Below are 22484 nucleotides of genomic sequence, written 5' to 3'. Positions count from 1 at the left end.
GGAGCGACCGTACGTATCTTCTTCGCCCGGTCCAGGCCTGGGCGTGAATCATCAAAGCTCAACGACTCATCGCATACCACTTCCTACGAATGTCGTCACGGCAAGCTCGGACCGGAGAAAGCTTCTCGGATAGAGAAAGAAATACTGACAGAGAAGTCTGCGGACACCCAAGAGTCGCGCGAGGATAGCAAGAAGGGGAGAGGTGCCTGCTGAAGCATATCCGCGATGGACGTAGCTATCCGACACCCGAAGCACGCATAGGGACAGCTAGGAACGGGACAGAAAACGACGCTCATCGCATCATCAGCATTATCTATTAATCGGATTAGAAGAATTCTCTGTCGACAGGAGATATACTACTACTAGTAGAAGCAAGAGGCAAGTCGACTGCTCGTCGGACACCTCCTAGCCAGCAATACAATTATCTGCCCAAAAAGAGCTGGAAACCAATCACCGTACGTATTATATTCAGTTTGCTGGCGAAAAGAAGAAGAAGAAAGAGCCCATCTTGGGCACAGTAGCAGCTTCCACAGCGCTGGCTCCGCCCAGAGGTGTCCACGCATCCCAAAACGATGACGTGGCGGCGAGCGACGCACACGCATGCCACACGGCCATCATGGGGTCAACCCGACGCGGCCCGGGCCCACAGGCAGCGAGAGGTGGTGGGCCCAGTTCGTTCGTGCCAGCAGCGAGAGTCCCAGTCGGGCACGACAAGTCGACAAGCTCGCTTTCGAAATCTGCCCAAACCCAAACCAAACCAAAACAAACGAAATCAGGAGGCCACTTAAAAGTCTCTCTCCCATGCCATAACAACGGATCCATTAACCCGCACGCGGAAAAGGAAGTAGGCAGCCCAGGCCAGGCCAGGACAGGGAAGACCGGCTGGTCCATTCAGGCGGCGGCGGCGCACACCCAGCACCACCAGCAGCAAGGGGATCAGCGAGGAGGCAGCAGAACCCCCGCCGCGGCGGCGCCCGGAGCAGGTGCGGATTTCCCAATCTCCCCTAGCCCTTTTTTCCTCGGCGGATCTTTTCTTTTCCGGCCGTTTTCGCCGATCCTTAGGCGGAGTCTCTGCTGTCAGTTTCCGGAACCATCTCTCTGCCGTCTCGGCCCGCCGCCCAATCCCCGATAGCCTCTACGCGCCGCCGATTGCCTCTCGCTTGCCGCGGCGGGAGGGGTCTGGACTTCGGAGCGGCCGGGGGTCAAACACGCCCCAATTGCGGTCGAGTATCTGGGCTACCCCGAGGTCAAACCCGGAGATCGGGTGGGTGGACTTGTGCGATTCCTAGGTAGACAAATCGATGGCAGTCTCAAGGAAACAGAGAGGTCAATAATTCTGGTACTATTGGATTATGCGGGATTCTCTGATTCCAGATGCTGCTTTTCAGATTCCGCCGTATGCTCTTAGACTGTTAGTGACTTGGTTGATGCCGCCGGAAAAGTGCCTTGTTAGCCCAGTGGTGCGCTTTTCCGTTATGCGAAAAAGTACAGACAGTTTAGTTAGTAGATAGCTGCTTTCTGGCTGAATGTTAGAGTGAGATGCAAGCTGATTTGTTTCCCTGTACCTGGTAGGTGTCACCAGTTTACGTGTGCTCCTCTTATATGGATTGAAAAACACATATAGGTTCAGTCCAGCTAAATTGACATGATTCAGACCTGAGGAACATGGATTACTTGTTGGGTACGTGCTACAGCTGGGTCATGATCATCCTGGGATGCTCCTCACCTTTTGCTAGCCACAGCTGACGGCTCGGTCTGCGGCTGATGTGCTTCTGCTTATTTTACGGATGATGTGGAGATGAGTTAGTTTATTACTTTTCTGAGTATTGGGATGAAATGCAGACAAGTTATCTTATCCAACTGTTGTCCTCCCACCTTTCATCTCATATTTAGTTTTCTGGTGATACCTTTCATATCATTTGTGAGCGTCACAATAAAAGTGAGGAGAAGTATAGATTGCCAAAGATCCAGTTATCTAAAAGCAGCTGGACCCAATGCGATTATAAGTTCTTTTAGGATTGAAAACCCCTAGTTTCTGTGGGTGATAGGTTCAGTCCAGTCAAATTTTGCTAGACATGGCTGAGGGCTCTGTCTGCCGTTGATATGCTTGTGCTTATTTTCAGGATGATGTGGAAAGTAGTTAGTTCACTACATGTATTGGGATGAATGCAGACAGGTTATCTTATGCAATTGCTCTCCTCTCGCATTTCATCTCATACTTCCTTTTTCCCGTGGGATACCTTTCATATCATTCGTGAGCGTGAGAAATATATAAAGAGAAACGTAGACAGCAAAACATCAAGTTATCTAAAAGAAGCTAAACCCAATGTGATTATAACTGCTTCCGTGATATAATGCTTACTTCCTGATGCTGTGTGGATGGATGCGTGCTCTCAATGAAACTAATGAAACGATTATGCTTGCAGGAGTGAAAGGCATTAAGGATGGTGAACCATAACGACGAGTCCGAAGGGCTCAAATTCAACGCGGCGCACCTGATGCAAACAACTGAAGAGGTTGCAAAAGCATTTATTTCTGCTGCTTCAGCTGCCACCGTGCAGTCGACACGGCCATCTGTGGTCTATTCCTCTGGAGAAGAGAGCGGCAGCCCGATGCGGAAGCTGCAGCAGCAATTTTCGAAAATCATGAAAGGTTTTTCAAATTCACCTGAAGTGTCTGGAACGTACAATCCAGAAATTCTCACTACGCACAAGCGGCAGTGGTCGAGGTTCCAGCTCAAGTCATTGGTATGTCCCCCTCTACCTATGTTGAATTCATGTCTATCTATTGTGCTCTACTTGGTGTGGAAATGCGGGGTATACTCTGCTGGTTAACTAAGGTTCTTAGCCAGAGCTTTAATACTAATCATTGATATGGTACCTTGCTTTTTAAACTAATAGGTATGAAAACAAAACCACATTTATTTTGTATTGTTGTTTAGTGACAAACTAAAAGTATCTTCAGTTGCAGCTACCATTCAACTGTAATACTCATGCTTGCAGTTCAAATAGAGTAGACACAGTGACATTTGTTTTGCAATCTATGTTGCTGTAGTGTCAAGACTAACTATTCGTTTTGGTGTTGTGGCCGCCATCTCATTATTTAACAGTATGTATTTGATAAACTGATTAACATTGTTCTTTCCAATATCTACAATCATGTAATGTCGCCTCTGAGAGTACAATATCAGAGGAAGTTATTTGTTTGGGACCTGTGGACTCTTATCACTGTTTTTGTTTTAATTTGGCACTTCACTTCTCTCAGGAGTCTATCAGGCAGTCAGTTATTGCTAAATTACTTAGAATTGATTATGTATAATTTGTTGTGCTTGGGTCAGAGGTTTACACCAGTTGACTTATGAGTTGTGAGAGCTATTCTGTTGTTGGTATATTCTTGTTAGTCATCTGCTGAAGTGGTCTCATAAATTTATATCAAGGAGAATTACCGATGATTAGTACCTTCTACACTAGAGTAAAAGTATCTATTTACGCTTCACACATGATTTGTTTGTTCAGGATTCTTCTCAAATTTCGAATCTAAGTGCAATAGATAGTTATTTGGCCGACTGCTCTTTGTTGAAATGGCCTAGCATTTTGAATCTGGCAGGGCTGGTAACTTGTGGCAAATGTTGAGAGCATGGTCCTTTTTTTTTTTTTTTTGGAACAGGGCAATCGGTGCATCAAAGAACCATCACATATTTTTGAGAGCATAGTGATTGTGGGGCTTCCTCCTCAGGCAGATATCCATGAGTTAGAAAACATCGCTCTAGGGAGAAACGATGATGATGCAAAGAAATCCAGAAATATATTTGGCAACAACCACCACCAAGTTCACGCTGTATCAAATTTGGAACCTCAGGTTATCACTCACCTCATCTGTTGGTTCATGTTAACAACCCTGCAATAACTTTTTTTTTTGAAAAGAGGCGGTCATATTGCTGCCTTCCTCCATGCTTCTGAACTTCCATTTCTTCTCCCCTTGGTTTTTTCCCCAGAATAAACCTTTTGCTACTTATTTTCTTGTCCTTAGGTCCTTTTTACATACCCTCCCGAAAGATCTCTCCCACTCAAGTACAAGGATATTGTCTCATTCTGCCTTCCTGGAGGTGCACAGGTCTGTCACATTTGAACTACATAACACTGATACTTAGAAATTCTGTGTAGTAGTAGTTTGCAACAATTGTTTGTTTGACTTAATTTTTAACTAATTTTTGTGGGGCTTCCTATATAGGTAATACTTTGTTGTACTTTGCTGAAATAATGGTATGCTGGTTTGGGTCAGATCACAATACTGTAAATTACCAGCCATATTGCCAATTATAAGACAAGGAAAAAATAGACAGCACTCCATGTGTAGGAAATAAAGGGGGATAAGTGGAAAAGAAGACAAATGAGAAAGTAAAAAAGTTAGTTCACATAACTTGTTGGCATGTCACCCTATGCTCAGTCACCAGCCTAGTTGTCTCCACGCCGACCACATATCATCCTCAATATCTCTTCAGGGGATCCATTGGCCTGTTTGAAGGCCCAAAACCAGTCATTTGTACTATTTCTGAAATACAATGACATGTCAGCACTGGCAAGTAACTACCAATCAGAATGAGCAGTATTCCAGTACCTCGAGATTTAGTCAATAACAGCAGTGAAACTAGAACTGGTCATTAAGGCATAACGGGAGTCTGGTGCTTATCATATGCTAAGGCTTTCAAGTTTCAGTAATGGTCATTCCCCACCGACCCACACAATTTTTGTACGCTCCATTACAATGTTGTCTATATCGGATCTTACTTGCGTGCTTCAGTGCTCTCCTACAAAAAGTCTTGAAAATCTCAGTGACATATAATTTAGTTTCTGTCGGCGGCAGATCTGTAACTTCAAACTTTTGTGGGCTGAGTATGGTCCATATCCTGATTCCATGACTTAAATTAGGTTCATGCCATCTACGTTTCTTCATTGTGAGCTAAGCTTTTCGAGAAGATCATATAAACACTTCTCACCAAATATTTTACCTATATTTGCATTTGTATTAGGTTAATGCTGTTGAACGGACTCCTTCATTTAGTGAGCTGAACGAAATCCTCCTAGGACAGGTAACTGTTTCTCAACTCAGTTTGTGTTTTATTCTTCCTTCAGTGAGTTTATACCTATTTACTCGACAAGTCTCACAATTACTCCTGAAACCACATTGCGAACTATGCACAAGATTTACAGTTTGTCAGAGTCCATGTTTACTCATAAGCAAGCTTAACCTAGTCTATTCAAGGTTTTTGTTGTGAATCTTAGACATTTTATGTTGCGTATTTCAGGAACAGCTCAAAGAAAGCAATCAATCTTTTGTGTTCCGGTTACAGGTATATTTACATATTTCTTCTTTATACACATTCACTGTATGAGGGCGCTGAGCATCGAGAGATTGCAGGTTGCCGATGACCCTACGTTATATGGATGCTGTGTATTGGTTGAAGAGATTGTACAAAGACCTTCAAAGCTAGTTTCGATGCTCACGAATGAAAAGCCTGTATTTCCACGCCTCAGTCGTTATGTAGTAACCACACCCAGATGTTATTGCATCCTGTCTAGGTTGCCATTCTTTGAACTGCATTTTGGGGTGCTACAGAGGTAGCGTGCTCACCACCATCTCCTGTTATCTTAATTGTTCTTACTAATATCTGAAGTTCTCTTTTCAGTTGAAGTCTCTTACTTTTCAAATTTCATGGGATGGTAGAAATGGAAATGTGCTTATTCTGTAAATCTTTTAATAATTATGCTTTTATTCAAAACAAATCGTTTGCAAGTTATTCAATCCACCTGTTTTTTTAGTCCTTAATCCGAGAGCTTTCTGTTCCATTGATGATCTTTACATGTTGATTTTTTTCTGTTGGTTATAATAGTATAGTTTCGTCCCTGCAACTAGTACATCTGCTTTGGATTTTGTATAGTACTTTCTAGTCTTCTAGTTACAGTATAATTTTTTTTTCATTTGTTGATGTGCTTTGCATTTATATGTGTTTTCTTGTGTAGTTACTTTCTCCATGTGATTCTTAAATCAAAGTTCTTCAAGGTCTTACTTTGGAAGTCACTCATGTGAAGTTTCTGTTTTACTGTATTAAGAGTATTATAAGGTTACATCAAGAAGCCTGCATGATTGGTTTTGATTTGTCTTAGCCTCTTAGGTCTTTGTCAAACATTCCTGTGTTTGTGTGTGTGGTTGATGCTATCACACTCAATATTAATAGTCTACCCTTTTCATCTGCCTCCCATAACCATAAGTGTGCTGTATTTCTTATGCAGTATTCTTATGGAAGAACGACTTGAATGGCTCACAGATGGTGTTAGCATGCTAAATTCGTTATCACCTGATGAAATCTGTGAGGATGATAATAATCGTGAAGGCACTGAAGTTGTAGGACAGAAACTGTATTTTGATGGTACAATAGTAGAAATATCCTCCGAACCAAATATGGATGTTTCTAAGCAGCTGTCTGACACGGACAGCAGCTCTGGGTGTAGGGAGAACCAACTGGACTTCATCTCCCAAGAAGGCCAACAGGAAAGTGGTTCTCCTCTCAAAGGACAGAATGATCTTGCAACAGTAACGGCTACTCAGTGTGATACTGCAGAAGAGCCTGACAATTGCGCTTCATATACTGCAGAAGAGCCTGACAATTGTGTTTCAGACGATTTAACGACTGATCTATCTGGAGTTAAGACACATGGACTGGATTCTATACCTGTTGTTCCGAATGAATCCGATGCCGAGAAAATTTGGAATATTTCAGACGATACAACAACTGATATATCTGGAGTCAAGACCCACGAACTGGATTCTATACCTGTTATTCTAAATGAATCCGACACTGAGAAAAATTGGGATTTTTCACATGAAATTGTGTATGATGGAGAACTTGATATCTTTGTCAATGATACTATTTTGCCACTTATACGGTCACGCCTTAGTGAAGGTTCTGAATCGCCTCTAAGGTATGGTTATGATACTTAGGTTCTAGCAAGCTGGGGATTTTCCTCATCGCACTTGAAAAACCTTAATTTTGCTAGGTAGATTCTCTTAGTTTGTTCCCTTTCATTGATCTAACAATCATCCCAGTCTTAACCCCAATGTTGCTAATAACACTTACCATATAACCAGATACCGACAGAATCATGCAATCAACTTTGTGCTGTACTCAATTCCGATACCCTTGACTCAGATCCTCTTGTTATATCTGTTACTTACTGTTGACACATTGTGTCTGCGAAGCATGACTTAAACTTGTTTTGATACTTCATTTTACGTGAGCATCAGTCCCTTATTAGATTCATAAGACGTTCTCAATTCCAATACCCTCGCCTCAGATCCTCTTGTTATGTCTGGTATTAACTGTCGACACAATGTGACTGTGAATTGTGACTTCAACTTGTTTTCAAACTTCATTTTATGTGTACATCAGCCCCTGATTAGATTCGTAAGCGGTTTCCACTGTTGTCTGCAGTTCCCAAGATTCTCCTTCTGAAAGCATAAATTCGAGAAATGGTACCCACGACATGGATTTGGAGGAGCCATCTTCTATCGGCCATGGAGACGTAGTTGGGCACAACAGTATATTGCAATGGGCTAAGGTTCTGTATGCATGAAGTTATGCATTATTTTGCTCAGCTTCTCTTGTGGATTTGTTGTGTGACCCTATGTTTCCTCCAGGCAAAAAAATATGGATCTCTGCAAGTCGTCTGCCAGTACTACCAGTTGCAGTGTCCGGCCAGGGGTTCATCACTTAATTTTCATCCATTGGAGCACTTACATTCTTTGAAGTTTCACCGGCCAGGTGAAACCGCTCTTCATCTTGCTGGGTCGACTATTGATCTCCGGTCGCGTGATACAAGCTTAGAGGTGGCTGAGGTAATTCATCTGATGCATTGCCAGAATATGCATTTGGCATTGACCTACTTGGTGTGATGACTGATGTCTGTTATATATAATATGATGAAATATAAGAATACTAATATGCTTGTGACATATCTACTCCTTTTTCAGATGCGCAATGCACTCTACGCTGAGGAGGAATCGACTGCTTTATCCACATGGGCTGTTGCATCCCTATGTGGATGCCTCAGGTTGGAACATGTAAGTACCACTGACTTACGGCGTTTTTGTTTTAGGCTTTTAGCCCAAGTTTGCGTTGCCAATTTTTTTGTTCAGGTTAACTAGAGTGGGTAAAGGAGTATTGGCATGCCAAAATATTGTCCATCATCCTAAAAAGAACCAAAATTTTGGCTATGATCAAAATGTTGTCAGGGTAGCTTTTGACCACAATCCAAACATGTCCCGAGATGATATAGCTCATTTGGGAAAGATCTATTGATCCTTCTATCCCTCTAGTTGCTTGAAACTGTTGTTGGAAACACGCATAAAAATTTGTAGAATATGAAAGCGCCCTTGTCAAGAATTTAATTCCTTCTCCCTCTGTTCCAAAAATAAATTTACTCAAAAGTCGATATCTAAGTTTGACCAAGTTAATAAAAAATATAATTTAGTAAAAAACTTATTCTGTCCTTAAATGGCTTGTGATCGACACTTACCTGTAATTACGAACTTTGAATTTATTTTGTTGGCAGGTCATGTCACTTTTTGCTGCAGCACTCTTGGAGAAACAGATTGTTATTGTCTGTTCTAATTTGGTATTGATCCAAGCCTCACATCGTTCTGGCCTTCTAAATTCTGTTTTGTATTTATATTATACACACCAGTTAATCTTTACCTATGAGTTAGCTAATCATTTTCTGTTACAACAATAGAATAATCATACATGAGTTATTATTTAATAAAGAACATTAAGATTACCGCAGTATCTTTTTGTTAATTGCGTGTGCATTAGCTACAGCAAACACGTAACTTCGAAGTAACTTATGTATTCATTGTGTTGCTGCAAATAATATTCAGTAGAGTATATTTAGCTGTTTGCTGATGAAAAGCAAGAATTCAACATTGATGAAAGTTGTTGTAAAGCTCTGACAATTTTCTGATGACCAGGGAATGCTTTCGGCTTCAGTTTTGTCCATGATACCTCTAATACGACCATACCAGTGGCAGAGTCTACTCATACCGGTACTTATTTTCTTCCTTTCTAGTGAACTCATGGCTAGGCAATATATTAAAGCTTACCTCTTGTGAACTGTGCATCATTGAATCCAGGTTTTGCCAAATGACATGCTCGATTTTCTGGATGCGCCTGTTCCATACATTGTGAGTTCCTGGGCTAATTGGCATTTTTTGTTTTGTTTTGATTAGAGTAGAGAGAACAGTGGAGGAATGGTAGTGATATTTTTTTAACCTATAAACTGGCTGGTGGGAGGTAGTGATCTGTATATATTTGACCATTTGATTGTGATTTGGCATGTCACCATCAATTTTAATTGAGTTAATTTAACATTCTGATCCACAACTAACAGACAATGTTATGTTTAGGTTGGTGTACAGAAAACATCTGATCTGCAATCCAGGCTAGCAAACGCCGTCATTATTGATGCCAACAAGAATCAGGTGCCTGCAAAGTGTATTACCTTCTATTTACCTGTGGTCCTCTGTTATTTTCTCAAGATAAATTATGTACACAGCAGGGTTGTTATCTCTGTTTGGTTTCTAGTTCATTTTACAAATCTTGTTGATTTTAGACTTGTGCATCATGAGATATGCTTGCAGTATCATTTTAAAAAACATCAAATGCTTTAGTATCATAGGTTCATAAATGATTTGAATAATGCAAAAAGCTATTACTGATGAACAAATTCATGGCCAATGTAGATTAAATCTGCTTCAATCCCGCAACTTCCGCAACAGAGAGAGTTGCTTTCTAATTTGCGCCCATATCATTCAAGACTTGTGGGAGAAAGTTACCTCGCAAGAAAACGCCCTGTCTATGAATGCACAGATGCCCAGGTTTGTGCTTTGCCTTTATCTTATTTTGAATGTTTATTGAAGGTCCGAGAATGCATTTTGCTATTGTTCAGATAATTGTGTTCGGCCTTCATAGTTTTCTAACTTCTTTGGGTTATTGAATAAGAACCATTGTTACTCTGTCTGGTATTTCAAGTACTAAATGTTAGAGAAACAGCAACTTATATTACCAGGGGGCCAAAGGACTTGAGGCACAAGAATAGTAAACCTAGACAAATACGGACTCATAGAGACCTAGACCAATACTAATACTCCTTAACAACCCCCCTCAAATGCAAAGCGTATGCAATAGCATTGCATTTGAAGAAAGGCAAAATTACAAAAAAAAAACATGATAATCCAAAATCCGCATCTTGAGTGTCGTCGTAGTCACGAAGAGTCTTCAAAACCTGTTGAGTCAAGTCGCAATCGATCGAAGAAGAGATCGACACAAGCCGGAAGACGGCCAGAAGAACAACATGGCACAGAAAGATGATAGCACAAGACCCCCCCCCCCCCCCCCCCAGCATCTTGAGTGTCGTCGTAGTCACGAAGAGTCTTCAAAACCTGTTGAGTCAAGTCGCAATCGATCGAAGAAGAGATCGACACAAGCCGGAAGACGGCCAGAAGAACAACATGTCACAGAAAGATGATAGCACAAGACCCCCCCCCCCCCCCTCCCCCTCCCCAACGGGAAGACAAGTCAAGACGAGTTGCTTTCTAATTTGCGCCCATATCATTCAAGACTTGTGGGAGAAAGTTACCTCGCAAGAAAACGCCCTGTCTATGAATGCACAGATGCCCAGGTTTGTGCTTTGCCTTTATCTTATTTTGAATGTTTATTGAAGGTCCGAGAATGCATTTTGCTATTGTTCAGATAATTGTGTTCGGCCTTCATAGTTTTCTAACTTCTTTGGGTTATTGAATAAGAACCATTGTTACTCTGTCTGGTATTTCAAGTACTAAATGTTAGAGAAACAGCAACTTATATTACCAGGGGGCCAAAGGACTTGAGGCACAAGAATAGTAAACCTAGACAAATACGGACTCATAGAGACCTAGACCAATACTAATACTCCTTAACAACCCCCCTCAAATGCAAAGCGTATGCAATAGCATTGCATTTGAAGAAAGGCAAAATTACAAAAAAAACATGATAATCCAAAATCCGCATCTTGAGTGTCGTCGTAGTCACGAAGAGTCTTCAAAACCTGTTGAGTCAAGTCGCAATCGATCGAAGAAGAGATCGACACAAGCCGGAAGACGGCCAGAAGAACAACATGGCACAGAAAGATGATAGCACAAGACCCCCCCCCCCCCCCCCCCCAGCATCTTGAGTGTCGTCGTAGTCACGAAGAGTCTTCAAAACCTGTTGAGTCAAGTCGCAATCGATCGAAGAAGAGATCGACACAAGCCGGAAGACGGCCAGAAGAACAACATGTCACAGAAAGATGATAGCACAAGACCCCCCCCCCCCCCCCCCTCCCCCTCCCCAACGGGAAGACAAGTCAAGACGTGGACTCAGAGGTATGGCTCAAGAGGCCTATACGTGGACCGGTTACTCAGAGATATGGCCCAGCCTATACGTGGACACCGAGGGTAAAAGGGCAAAAGAGGAGTGTGTAGATCAATGACAATGCAACAAATGGCGCATCCGAGAAAGGCACACGCCCACAAGAAGAAGATGGGCTGCACAGAGGACCAAGCAGCAGCAGCATGCTGACGTATAAAGGTTTGGTGGACTCGCACGACAAGAGAGACACGACAGATCAACGGACTTGGTGGATGCAGCGGAAGAACTAAAGCAAGATAAAGTCGAGACATACACCGTCGAATATCACGGAAGAGTGAAGAGAGACGGTGTAGAACGACAACACGGGACACTTTTTTTCTTATATCAGCAGCGGAAGAACATAATCAGGCGAGTAGCCAAAGCAGCACACACGCTAGCAGTAGCAGCGCAGCTAGTGCACGTGCAAGCCAAAAGGAGCAACCCAGCATGGCCAGAAAAGAACGGCCCAGCAGCAGAGCAACAAACGCACGCAAGCAGCTGGGACTTTGATGCCTTCGTCGGACAGTGGCAGCGGGAACCGATCTGGAGGTCGGCTGCAATCTGGGGGGCGGACGAAGACGACAATGGGCAGCCGACGGGCAACAGTGGCCTGGACGGAAGCGGGCGAAGGCGTCTGCGGCGGCCGGCGACGGTGCACAACAACACGCGCGGACCTGGAGGGCGAGGAGCAGCACGAAACTGCAATGGAGTCGAGGATAACATGCAGCGGTGGTTGTTGTGCTGGCCAATCATTGAAAAGGAGCATGAGGCACATTAGGCATATCACGGGTAGATCCATCGAGAGCACCACAAGGAGGCGCAGGCAGGCAGGCAGACGCAAAGCATCGAAGCAGTCGATGAACGATAACACCGGAAAAAAAAATCAATCTAGATCTGCAGCACGGAAGTTGTGACGTGGAGAAACCCTAACCGGGCTCTGATACCATGTTAGACAAACAACAACTTGTATTACCAGGGGGCCAAAGGCCACAATATATATAGTACAAAAGATTTGAGGCACAAGAATAGTAAATCTAGTCAAATACGGACTCACAGAGACCTAGACCAATACTAATACTCCTTAACACTAAACACGTTTTAGCATCAAGTAATAACATATCCCAACCGTTTTTCATTAAGGACTAGTCTTGTTTTCATAGTAGTCACAGTTCAATGGGATCCCTTATTTCTTTAGGTGTGAACTTACAGTTTACTTCAAGGCTTTAACATGATTCTGAACTTCTGACCATACAGGTCGAAGCGGCCAAAGGTTTCTTGGCAGTGCTTAGATCCTATCTTGATTCTCTGTGCTCCAACCTAAGATCTCACACGATTACCAATGTGCAATCCAACAATGACAAGGTATGTTACCAAAATGCACGGTCTGGATATTCTCGTGTACCATTTATTTGTTGGGCAAAACGTTTTAGATTCTAAATGTAACTATGTGTAGAGTATTGGTTTCTAACTTGAGTCTATAACTTTGATCTTCCTCGCTGCTGAATGGTTTTTTGCTGTGTTCGCACAGGTTTCATTAATTTTAAGAGAGAGCTTCATCGGTTCTTTTCCAACCCGGGATAGGCCCTTTATGAAGGTATTAAATTGCAACATTCCTTTTTTTGATTATCTTCTATGTAGTTTGAGTGCCATAGTTGGACAACAGTTGGAGATCCTGACTCTCAGTCTAAGCAATCTCGTTTTGGCTGAGTTTATACTTCTTGTTCAGGAATCCATTTTGTCACCTTACATATTATATGCATAGGCATGTTCTGGTGAAGACATATACTCACAGTTCATTCTTTTTTGTTGGCAGCTGTTTGTAGACACACAATTGTTCTCGGTACATACCGACCTAGTCCTCTCCTTTTATCAGAAGGACTGAGTCTCTCTTAACGGCTTGACTATGTCATCAGTGACATGATTTTTCCAAGGTGCAAAAACTTACCTTTGCTCTTTGTACTATGATGTATCACTTCTTTTCCTGCTCGCAAAACAATGGTTACATGCACTTGGGGTATTTGGCCTTAGGCCTTAGGTACAAGACCATAACTTTATTAGCTTTGTAGCTTTGGTTGTGACTTTTGATCCACCCGAAAAAACATATTTCAATCAGGTGACAGAAAATTCCCGGTGGTAACATTTGCCTTACAGCTTTATCGCTTTTCCGAATCTGCAGTCAACTGTCTTTTTACCAGCTTTAAAGGTTAAAGGGTACTGCCTGTCTGCATTGATGATTTTGTCAAATTATGTTGTATCAGTGCTTTTTAAAACTGTATATCTTAAGAAAAAATCTGATGGATCTATTTGTGCTACAGCTGCTTTTCGACGTTGAGCTCAACTGTACATATGGTCGTAGAAAAATATGAGCCTCCTTTGGCAGCTCATAGTGGGTTAGAAGCTGCAAGGTCGGACAACAACCCATATACTGTTGGCGAAGTTATAGATTATTGGGATCCAGGTAATGTTAAACCGGAAGCTGCCCCTCGGGCTGCTGTTGTAAATTAGTTGTTGCTTGGCTGTGCTACTCCATGAAAAGATTTTGTAGGCAGTAGCACTTGCCACAGAAAAAAACCCTCTGGTTTGTTCATCATACAATGCATGTATGCCAATGGTCCATGCGGTGCAGCTTGTAGTTCCTATAAGGGGAGGAAAAAAAAGAGGAAGAAAACTGTTATTTAAGATTATATTAGAGTAGAAGTGATGCAATGTCAAAGGACTCTGTATCTCAGTTTTGCAGCGTGGCATTTCGTGTACAAACAGATGTAAGTGTGATATACTCGTACATGGGACTTTGAAAAACCATGACTGTTTTGCTCAAGACTCCTGTAGCAGGAAGCTGGATAGTATTACTAGTCTCAACAACTCTTGTTAGATATTCTGACTGTCCTGCTTCGCCTTGCCCCCATGCAGTGAGAACATTGACAGTGTGTTTGCAGGACATGTCATGATAAAGTTCGAATGGCATCCTTTGTAGCCGAAGTTAATTTGCTGACACATGAGGTCGCAGCTGCAGGTTGTGCGGACTATTGCTGCTGGGACGACCATCAATGCTGATTTTAGTTGTAGCTGTAGGCCATGTTTTTACCGCCTGCTGGTTTACTGGGATGGATAGCCGCAATTTATACTGTTATAGTCAAAGTGAGAAGGTCTAGAAAGGTGTGCCTCGAGTCGTGTAGCTGCAGGCTACACGGCGCCTGCCCTGTCTTAACCTAAGTGTACCGTCCTGCAGGTCGGGCAGGACCCTAAAGCCAGGCCGGGAAGAAGGCTGATTTGGACTTGTTTTGATGCAAAGCCGAAGCTGGTAGATGATAGAGTGGTTCGCTAGGCAGGTTCGGCCTTCTCTTCCAGCGGCAACAGTGGCTTCGCGTTGCTCCATGCCTCCATCATCAGGAACCACCGGGCAGTACCGCAGTGGCGATAACTGGAGTATTGGGAAGAATCAGTCGAGTCTGCAACGCAACGCAAAGTGGCGTCGCGTGTGCAGTGAAAGGTCCTTGGCCGTGGGGCGGTAGCAGTGAATGTGCCTGCCACAAGTAGTATAGCGCTTTCAAACCGGTGGTCGTCTCGTCTGCTTTGCCTGCAGCCTTTCTGACCGCCCCATAGCCGCTGCATGTGATGCTCTGCTCGGCAGTGGCGCCATGCGGTGTGGTGGTACGCACACGTACCATCGGCCAGGCAGGCATGGCAGGGCTGCTGCAGGAAAGACGCTGCGGCGCTGCCCCCTGATGCCACTACCGCTGGAGCGTCTGCCCCTCGCTTCCCACCATGCGGCCAGCGTTACGGATCTGTGCCACTACAGGGCACCGGTTTGTGGCATCAGACGGTACGTGTTGTCCGTGGAATGCAGAAAACACACTACGTACGCGGCTGTGTTTCACGTGTGCGTAGCAGCAGGCCACACGCGAACCGATCTCGACGTTCCACGAGGAACGCTGATCGTGTCATCCTCGACTCGACCATGGTCTGGACTCTGGACCCATGTAGGCCCTGCGCCGGTTCGATCCAACGGGAAGGTCTTGAGCCTTGACCGCCGGCCTCCGCCGGATCCGGCCAGCATGGCCGACCTGAGCGCGCGGCAATTACTGTGTGGTAGCGGTTCCGCTGTAGTGCACGCACACTGTTCCTCCAGTCTGCACGATGCTGGTCCGACCCCTCGCGCTGCCTCAGTCTGAGTGAGTGCCTGCGTGTGTCCAGGTCCTGCCGCACTGAAGAACCCCCGCCGCCCCACTCCGTCGTGGCTCGTTTTGCTGATCGCCGCTGACGACGCCAGTTCGTCGTCTAGAAACGATGGGGATCCGGAGGCGCCAACCTACCCAGGGCATCTCCCATTTACCACGCTGCTGCTGCTGCGGCTGCCGTCCGGCCGGCCGGCAAAACCCATGACAAGCAGCACACACTGACCGGGAAGGCGCGCATGCATGCATCCGCGCCAGTGGCCAGCCCCGTGCACGCTGCAGCCGCACAGAGATCTGAGATAGTACTGCAGCGCGTATGACATGCACCTGTGACACTGAATCTCACTGACGCCAAGCCTTACATTTACACTGGCCGTGCGACTTGCAGGGTTGCCTGTTCTGTTCTGTTGTGACCCCGTTGTTGACTCATCCTGCGTGCGTGCAGTGAGCTGGTGGACGGACAAGCCATGCGTTGGGGACGGACAAGCCAAGCTGCGTGCGTCCCGACTCAACACTCGCTCGCTCGCTCGCCAGCGTTGGGGACACGGCATGTGCGACTGGCATCACTGCGTGCTGCTCTCGGCGCCGATGATCGGTCAGGATAGATCATAGCGCGCTTCGTTCGTCCTTCTTCTTCTCTTTGTGGGTGGGGGAAATTAATACCGGGCGGCAGCAGGGATTGGGAGGATCAAAGTGCAGGGTTTGGGGCCGGCAGCTGCTGAGGAAGATTTGATGGTGACTTTGCGGTTTTCTAACCGCCTTTGCTGCAGTACAATCTCTCTCCTCAAACTTTAAACTTAGGCAAACTCAAACACAAAGATCAATTGCAAATACCCCTTTAGGTGCAAAACAGAAACCCTACCTACAGGAGATGTTGTTCAATGACCACGGTTCAAGCGATTGCCTTTGCTGCTGCCGATCGAGGAGTGATGTGGAGCAGTCAGCCTTGACATGGGGATCACCTTGCACAATGCGACTGCAGACGACTTGGAGAGGATTGTTGCCGCAACGATCGAAATTGCGAGCGGGATGTGGACAGCCGATGAGGGACGAGGAGTTCTATGTGGTATACGGTAATACCCATACATAGATATACTAGGTTTTGACATGGATTTAGGATAGCCAACTCTAATTTCACAATTAGATAATTAGCTATTGACCCTGGTATCCAAACTGAGTTTTGGGATGGAGTACGTAGCGGTAGCGCTGGAGCAACCTTCCCTTCTCACACCGTGGGAAACTGGGAATGAAGATGAGGTTTGCGAAGAGCAAATGGTACTGGTTGCTTTTCGCTAGACAATACAACGAGGCATGCTTGAATCATGTGTTAAAGAAAACTCAAATTCCAACCTATTCTTTCCGAATTAAAGCAGCAAAGCAAGTTTTTTCACGTTCAGAAAAAAAAGTTTGAGATATTTGGTTGGCTTGTCTACAATGCATATTTTTTCAAATGTGGACACATTTACTCTCCCCTAATGCAATAGAAATAAAAGAAGATATACTATTCTACATTTCAGTCTTCAAATCGATATTATCCTGAATACTATTTCATATAACATGAGTCCATGACACATAGTCAAAGGAGCAGAGAAGACCGGGACAGTGAGAAACCTTGTACTTACGATAACAGACGTATCACTGGATCCTTGGGGTCCTGCGAAAGAGTGCTTTGCAAGTCTGAGTCCATGCAACATATCCCTGGCCGCCCCTGCCCCGTCACAGCCAAAAGACGGGCAGGACTCATCAGTATCACCTCACCTCTTTTTCCTGCAGAAAAGAGACAAGAAGGGTCAGGTGCATTGGAGACCAAAAACAAGAAAAAAGAACTCAGTTTTGGCCAAGTTTGGGTGAGTTCCCAACACAAACCAAGAAAAAGATATACCCCTAAAAACAAGCAATTCTTTTGTGCTCTCTTTCTCAAGGGTCAAGCCACATCATCATCATCGCAGGGGATTCATTCACCAGTCAGCAGCGCGTGTGATGTCTGATAGCCATTGATCGATCACTGGGTCAGTAGTGGGTTGGCTCATCTGAGCCCCCAGGGGCCGGACGGCCCACGCTGCAGGCAGGCCTTGGCACCTGGGCCCCAAGTGCTGGTGTCAGTGGGCACGCCACGCGCTCTCTTTCCCCCTCTACTTTGACCGATCAAGTACTCGACCGCTGCAAAACCATGTTTCATGACTAATTTAATCATTGCGTTTAACCTCTGCAGGCATGGAACAGGGCTTCCAGATAGGGTACTTTTGGCGTCTCATAATGGTGTTGCTTAAGTTCATAAGATGGATCATCTTTTTATTACTTGGCGGGCCGTGTGGCCTACATATACTGTGGATGCAAAGACTAGTCCACGGTGCCTGAGATTTTCTACAGTGCTACAGTAGTACCTTTTGGTTTTGTACTATCAGGAAAGGAAAAGTACAAACCTAAGCCTGGCTCGGGTGTGTACGTGACCGGACGTGTCTGTCCCGTCAGATTCTTATTTCAGGTTTGGTCTAGGGCATCTCGAGGCTCAACGCATCTCAGACCTAAAATGTGTATGATCCGTTTACCACGGACCATGAACAGGAAAATGATCTTGTGTCCATATTTATCCGTAGCAGCCCAACGCATTTTGCTCCGGCTGGTCCATTATAATTTATTTTGCCTCATTTAAATACAACTTCCTCATATGTATAGGAAAATATGATGTTGTAATCCAATAAATTTAGCAAGCTTTGTAGTTTTATTACATCCAAATAAACGACATAATTCACATGCAATTAAGGATGACAATTTTACCCACGGGTACGGGTACCGTACCCGCATGGGCAGGGTATGGGTACACTTTTATGCCCATGGGTAGTACACATACCCTGCCCGTTAAGTCATGGGCAGGGCACGGGTATAGCCTCGTACCCGCGGGTATACCCATACCCTGCCTATTTATTGTCAAATTCATACGTGACACATCTATTTTTGTTGACTTATGAGTTAGAATATGAGAATGTTATTTTTATATTATGTTAATTGTTATGTACTCAACAACATGTTATTGAGTTGAGATAATTAATTTTTTTAATCGAATTTGTTATCGATAAATGTAAAATTGTGATTGACTTGTGTACAATTTAACCTACCCACCGGTATCCAATGGGTACGGGTACCCGCCGGGTATGGGCATGGGTAAAGTTTCATACCCATGGGTACGGGTATGGGTAGAAGTTTGTACCCATTGACTATACGGTTATGGGTATGGTATTGCTCTACCCTGCCCATACCCTGCCCATTGCCATCGATGCATGCAATGTAGCTAGGGCGAAAAAATAGAAAACATAGTAAACAATTAAATGGAAGCACTCCTCAATGGTTGAACCCTAGCTTACGAATATATGCGGAAGTTTCGGTAAAAGGTGAAGTCTAGCTTACTAGTGGCATCGGGGCTTGCATCTGAAGTAGGGTTCGTAGTCCCTAACGTCTCGTAGAATAGTCATGAATAAGTTTCTTGACATCCAAAAGCAGAGCCGGAACATGTTCACCGTGAAGATCGGCTTCATGGGGTAGAAGTAATCCAGCTGGAGCCGGTAGTGGCTAGCCTCTCGATTGCATGCCGCATTGGCCCTTCGAGCCCTTGTACACTGGCTTTTGCCGCTCAGTGTGGTCATGGATGAGGGAGGGGCCGCAGCAATCATTAACTCCAACTCCTCGTCCGACGAGCTGTCCATGAAGGTGTTGAAGAAGAACTCTCTCGACTTGTTGAGGTCCATCCGTGGCCAACAAGGAAGAATCAATGGCTAGTCCACATGGCTCAAACGCCAAGGCAAATGGACTAGGTTTTCCTACCTTAAGACTGGCCTCGCAATTGGTTGAACATGTATTGGGCGTCAATGTCGGTGGGTGGGCCTGAATAGACATGCGATGAATAGGGTCCCAGAGCAATGCCGACAACTGCTCTCTAGGGCCATGGCACCAATTGCGACCTCCAACGAGCTGCGGCCCGATAGACGATGTCAGCAATGACGATGGGGCATGGCAGGCGTTGACGTGGCTCTATGGTTGCAAGGGGAGGGAGGGACGCAATTTGGTGGTTCCCTGGAAGGTGAACCCCCGGGTTAGATGAGGGGAGCATGCGCTGATGCGCGCATTGCCAGCCAAAATTCATGCCGGGAATGCATTGACCCGAATAGTCCGATCACTTTACGTCAGGTAATTGGGTTAGGATTTTAACCACCTTCTATGTTTGCAGGCCGAAATGGACATATTTGATCCGTTTACGTGATTACATCGGGCTGCTCGGACTGCCGAGACAAGCTAAACTATATGTCTACAGTCTACGTAACGGACGCACAGTGCACGCAGCCATGCATTACATTATATGTAAGTGAAAAGAAAAGGTCTGAAGTCGGTAGCAAAAGGAGGAAAGCAGGCACACGCAAGGTGGGTGGGAACACATGGAGCGGCAATAGGAAGCGGCATGCACGAACAGTAGCGAAAAGCTTGTACGTGTGTGCAAGTTGAGTAGTACGCTCTCCTCATCTTTACGTCTCCTCCTCGTCGCCTACACTTGGTTGGCCTCTGCTACCTCTGCAGGCAGGCCAGCTGCTGTGTCACACTTGACCATGTCAGTAGCGGGCGCACGCATACACACCACATATGATCTTCTTCTTTTACCATTTGCTTTTCTTTTTGGTCAGGGAGGTACCTCCGAGCTGAGCTTTGGCTTTGAATCGAATTTGAACGGGCACACATGTGTGCACAGTGACAGAGGCATTGCCTTTGTTTATGAGTTTCCGTAAAGCTGGCGGGGGTCAGAGACCGCAGCAACAAAAGGCAGAAGAGTGCAGCAGCCATGCTGCAGGCTTCGCAGATGGGCGCTGCCTCTCCTGTCCCCCACCCTCGCAAACCTACAACTACTCTACCGCACGGACCAAAGCATCTACCCTAGAACCCTAGTGATAGAAAACCATCCTTCACAAGCCCAGTTGGGTTCAGGTACCCATCGTTTTCGTGCTAGAGTACATGCATGAATATGTGATAGTACTGAAGTGTGTGGCAGTACGTATGACCGAGCAGTACATAGATGCACTGTACCTTCCATGGCGTCTCCTCTGGTGGACGGACGGACGGAGCCTGGTTGGGATCTACACGATGGGCATACGCATCTCGTCCCTCATGTGACTGCTGACCAACAGTACAAATATCTGGTGCTCTAGTAACCGACGTGTACAAAACCACTTCGTGGAGTACGTGTACTCCTGCGATATTTCTCGGCCGGAAGTGAGTGTGGAGGTGGGGTGGGTGGTCGCAGGCTATCTGCGTGGGCTGTCAGAATCTGCCTGTCTCCTCTCTCGCTCTCTCTGTCTGGTGCCTCATGCAGCGCTGCAACATTTGCAGTCAGTAATAATATTAACAAGTGTTGTGTTAATATTCAGAGAGGAGCAGGGTCACTGCACCTGGTGGCGTCGTGGCAGGATCCACCCAAGCATTGCCACCCCTCTGCTTCTACTTGCACCGCCTGCCTACCGTCCACGCATGAATAAACTCTAACCAGAATGAATTTTATCGTCTCCTCACTCCTTCAAACAAAAACGAAACCGTATTCACAACAGAAAATGTCATTGTACAAACAAACAAATTTTATTTCATTGCTACATGTAGAATTTATGTTTGGTATATAAGTAATTACGTTTAAATTGACCCACAACAGAAAACTCTACATTAAAACATCATCAAAGTTAGAGCATCTCTAGCAGAACCCGTAAACTGACCAAAATCGAAAAATAACCGCAATTTTAAGGGTTCGGTTCGTAAATCTACGCAGATCAGACACCGTAAAGTAGTCAAAACTGAAGAAAAAAAATTCGGGTCTAGACCGAAACCCCTACTCGGCCTGTATTTGTAGGGGCCGAACGAGCGAACCGAACGCAACCAGAACCAAATCTCTAGTTTGCGCGCGAGGGAAGTTTCACCTCCTCCCAACCGCAACCGCCGCCGATCTGCGCGCCCTCACCGTCCTCTGCGCCGTCGTCCGATCTCGCCACCATGAGTCTCGAATCGACCCAACCGGCCCCCGTTGCTAGCTCGCAGGCCTCGCCACCCTCTCCTGCGGTCGCCGGAGCTTCCACTACACCAACCACCCCCGCCACCGCCACCGTCGTCGCTACCATGGTCTCATCAACGAGCGTGCTCAAGCGGCGGCGCGCTGGAACGCATGTGGTCCCGCAAGCTGGTGCCGCAGCGGCCAGCGCTAATGTCCCGGCTGTCGCCAAAGGGGCGGACGCATTGAAGCCGAAGGCATCCCGCGCCAGACCAAAGAATTCAGTGCCGAAGAGGACGATATTGAAGACGACGAGCCATGGCGTCCTTCCTCCATTCCCTTCCCCGTCAATGACGCCGCCGAAAGCCAACGCGAATGACACCCAGGACGTGCTCGACGACGGGTCAACAAGGTACAAATTACAACTCTTTCTCGGGTTTCAGTGCGAGCAGAAATTGAGGCCGCGTACTGTTAGGAACGACAACTCCTCGCACATGGAGATGTTGGACGAGGTAAACATTACCCCACTCGCTATGTTCAATGTTGGGATGGGCGGAGATGAGGAGGACGACACAGATGAAGGAGAAGAAGGGGACGAAGGGGAAGAAGATGAAGGGGACGAGGGTGTGGTCGAGGTCGAAGCCGATGGAAAGAAGAAAAGAAAATAGCGAGCAACTACAAGAGAATAGAAGACGCGACCTTGTTCCGAGCTTGGGCCGCCGTGGGGATGGATGCAGTCTCCGGCACCGATAAAACCGGGAGGCGCTACTGGCAACGCATCGAGGAAAAATTCCATAAACTGATGTCGCACGTTCGC

General features: G+C 45.5%; 1 protein-coding gene across 2 annotated transcripts; it reads left to right on the top strand.

Annotated features, from left to right (window-relative positions):
- The first annotated feature begins 816 nt into the window (after positions 1-816).
- On the top strand, positions 817-14297 carry LOC124693284. 2 transcript variants are annotated; one of them, XM_047226761.1, is made up of 20 exons: positions 822-983; positions 2427-2747; positions 3667-3858; positions 4030-4113; positions 5030-5089; positions 5306-5350; positions 5419-5618; positions 6291-6980; positions 7490-7616; positions 7696-7893; positions 8029-8118; positions 8610-8672; positions 9025-9099; positions 9187-9237; positions 9460-9534; positions 9796-9930; positions 12734-12841; positions 13008-13073; positions 13293-13410; positions 13795-14297. In XM_047226761.1, the coding sequence occupies exons 2-19, from the start codon at positions 2445-2447 to the stop codon at positions 13359-13361; spliced, it is 2631 nt and encodes an 876-aa protein (XP_047082717.1). In that variant the 5' UTR covers positions 822-983; positions 2427-2444; the 3' UTR covers positions 13362-13410; positions 13795-14297. The 2 variants fall into 2 exon arrangements, with proteins under 2 accessions (XP_047082716.1, XP_047082717.1); XM_047226760.1 differs by lacking the exons at positions 12734-12841; positions 13008-13073; positions 13293-13410; positions 13795-14297 and adding an exon at positions 10641-10859 and having other exon boundaries at positions 817-983; positions 9796-9837.
- The last annotated feature ends 8187 nt before the right edge of the window (positions 14298-22484 follow it).

Source organism: Lolium rigidum, chromosome 2 (assembly GCF_022539505.1).
Source record: "Lolium rigidum isolate FL_2022 chromosome 2, APGP_CSIRO_Lrig_0.1, whole genome shotgun sequence".
Taxonomy (NCBI): domain Eukaryota; kingdom Viridiplantae; phylum Streptophyta; class Magnoliopsida; order Poales; family Poaceae; genus Lolium; species Lolium rigidum.
The sequence above is the reverse complement of the archived record's forward strand: the minus strand, read 5'-3'. Positions and strand labels throughout refer to the sequence as shown.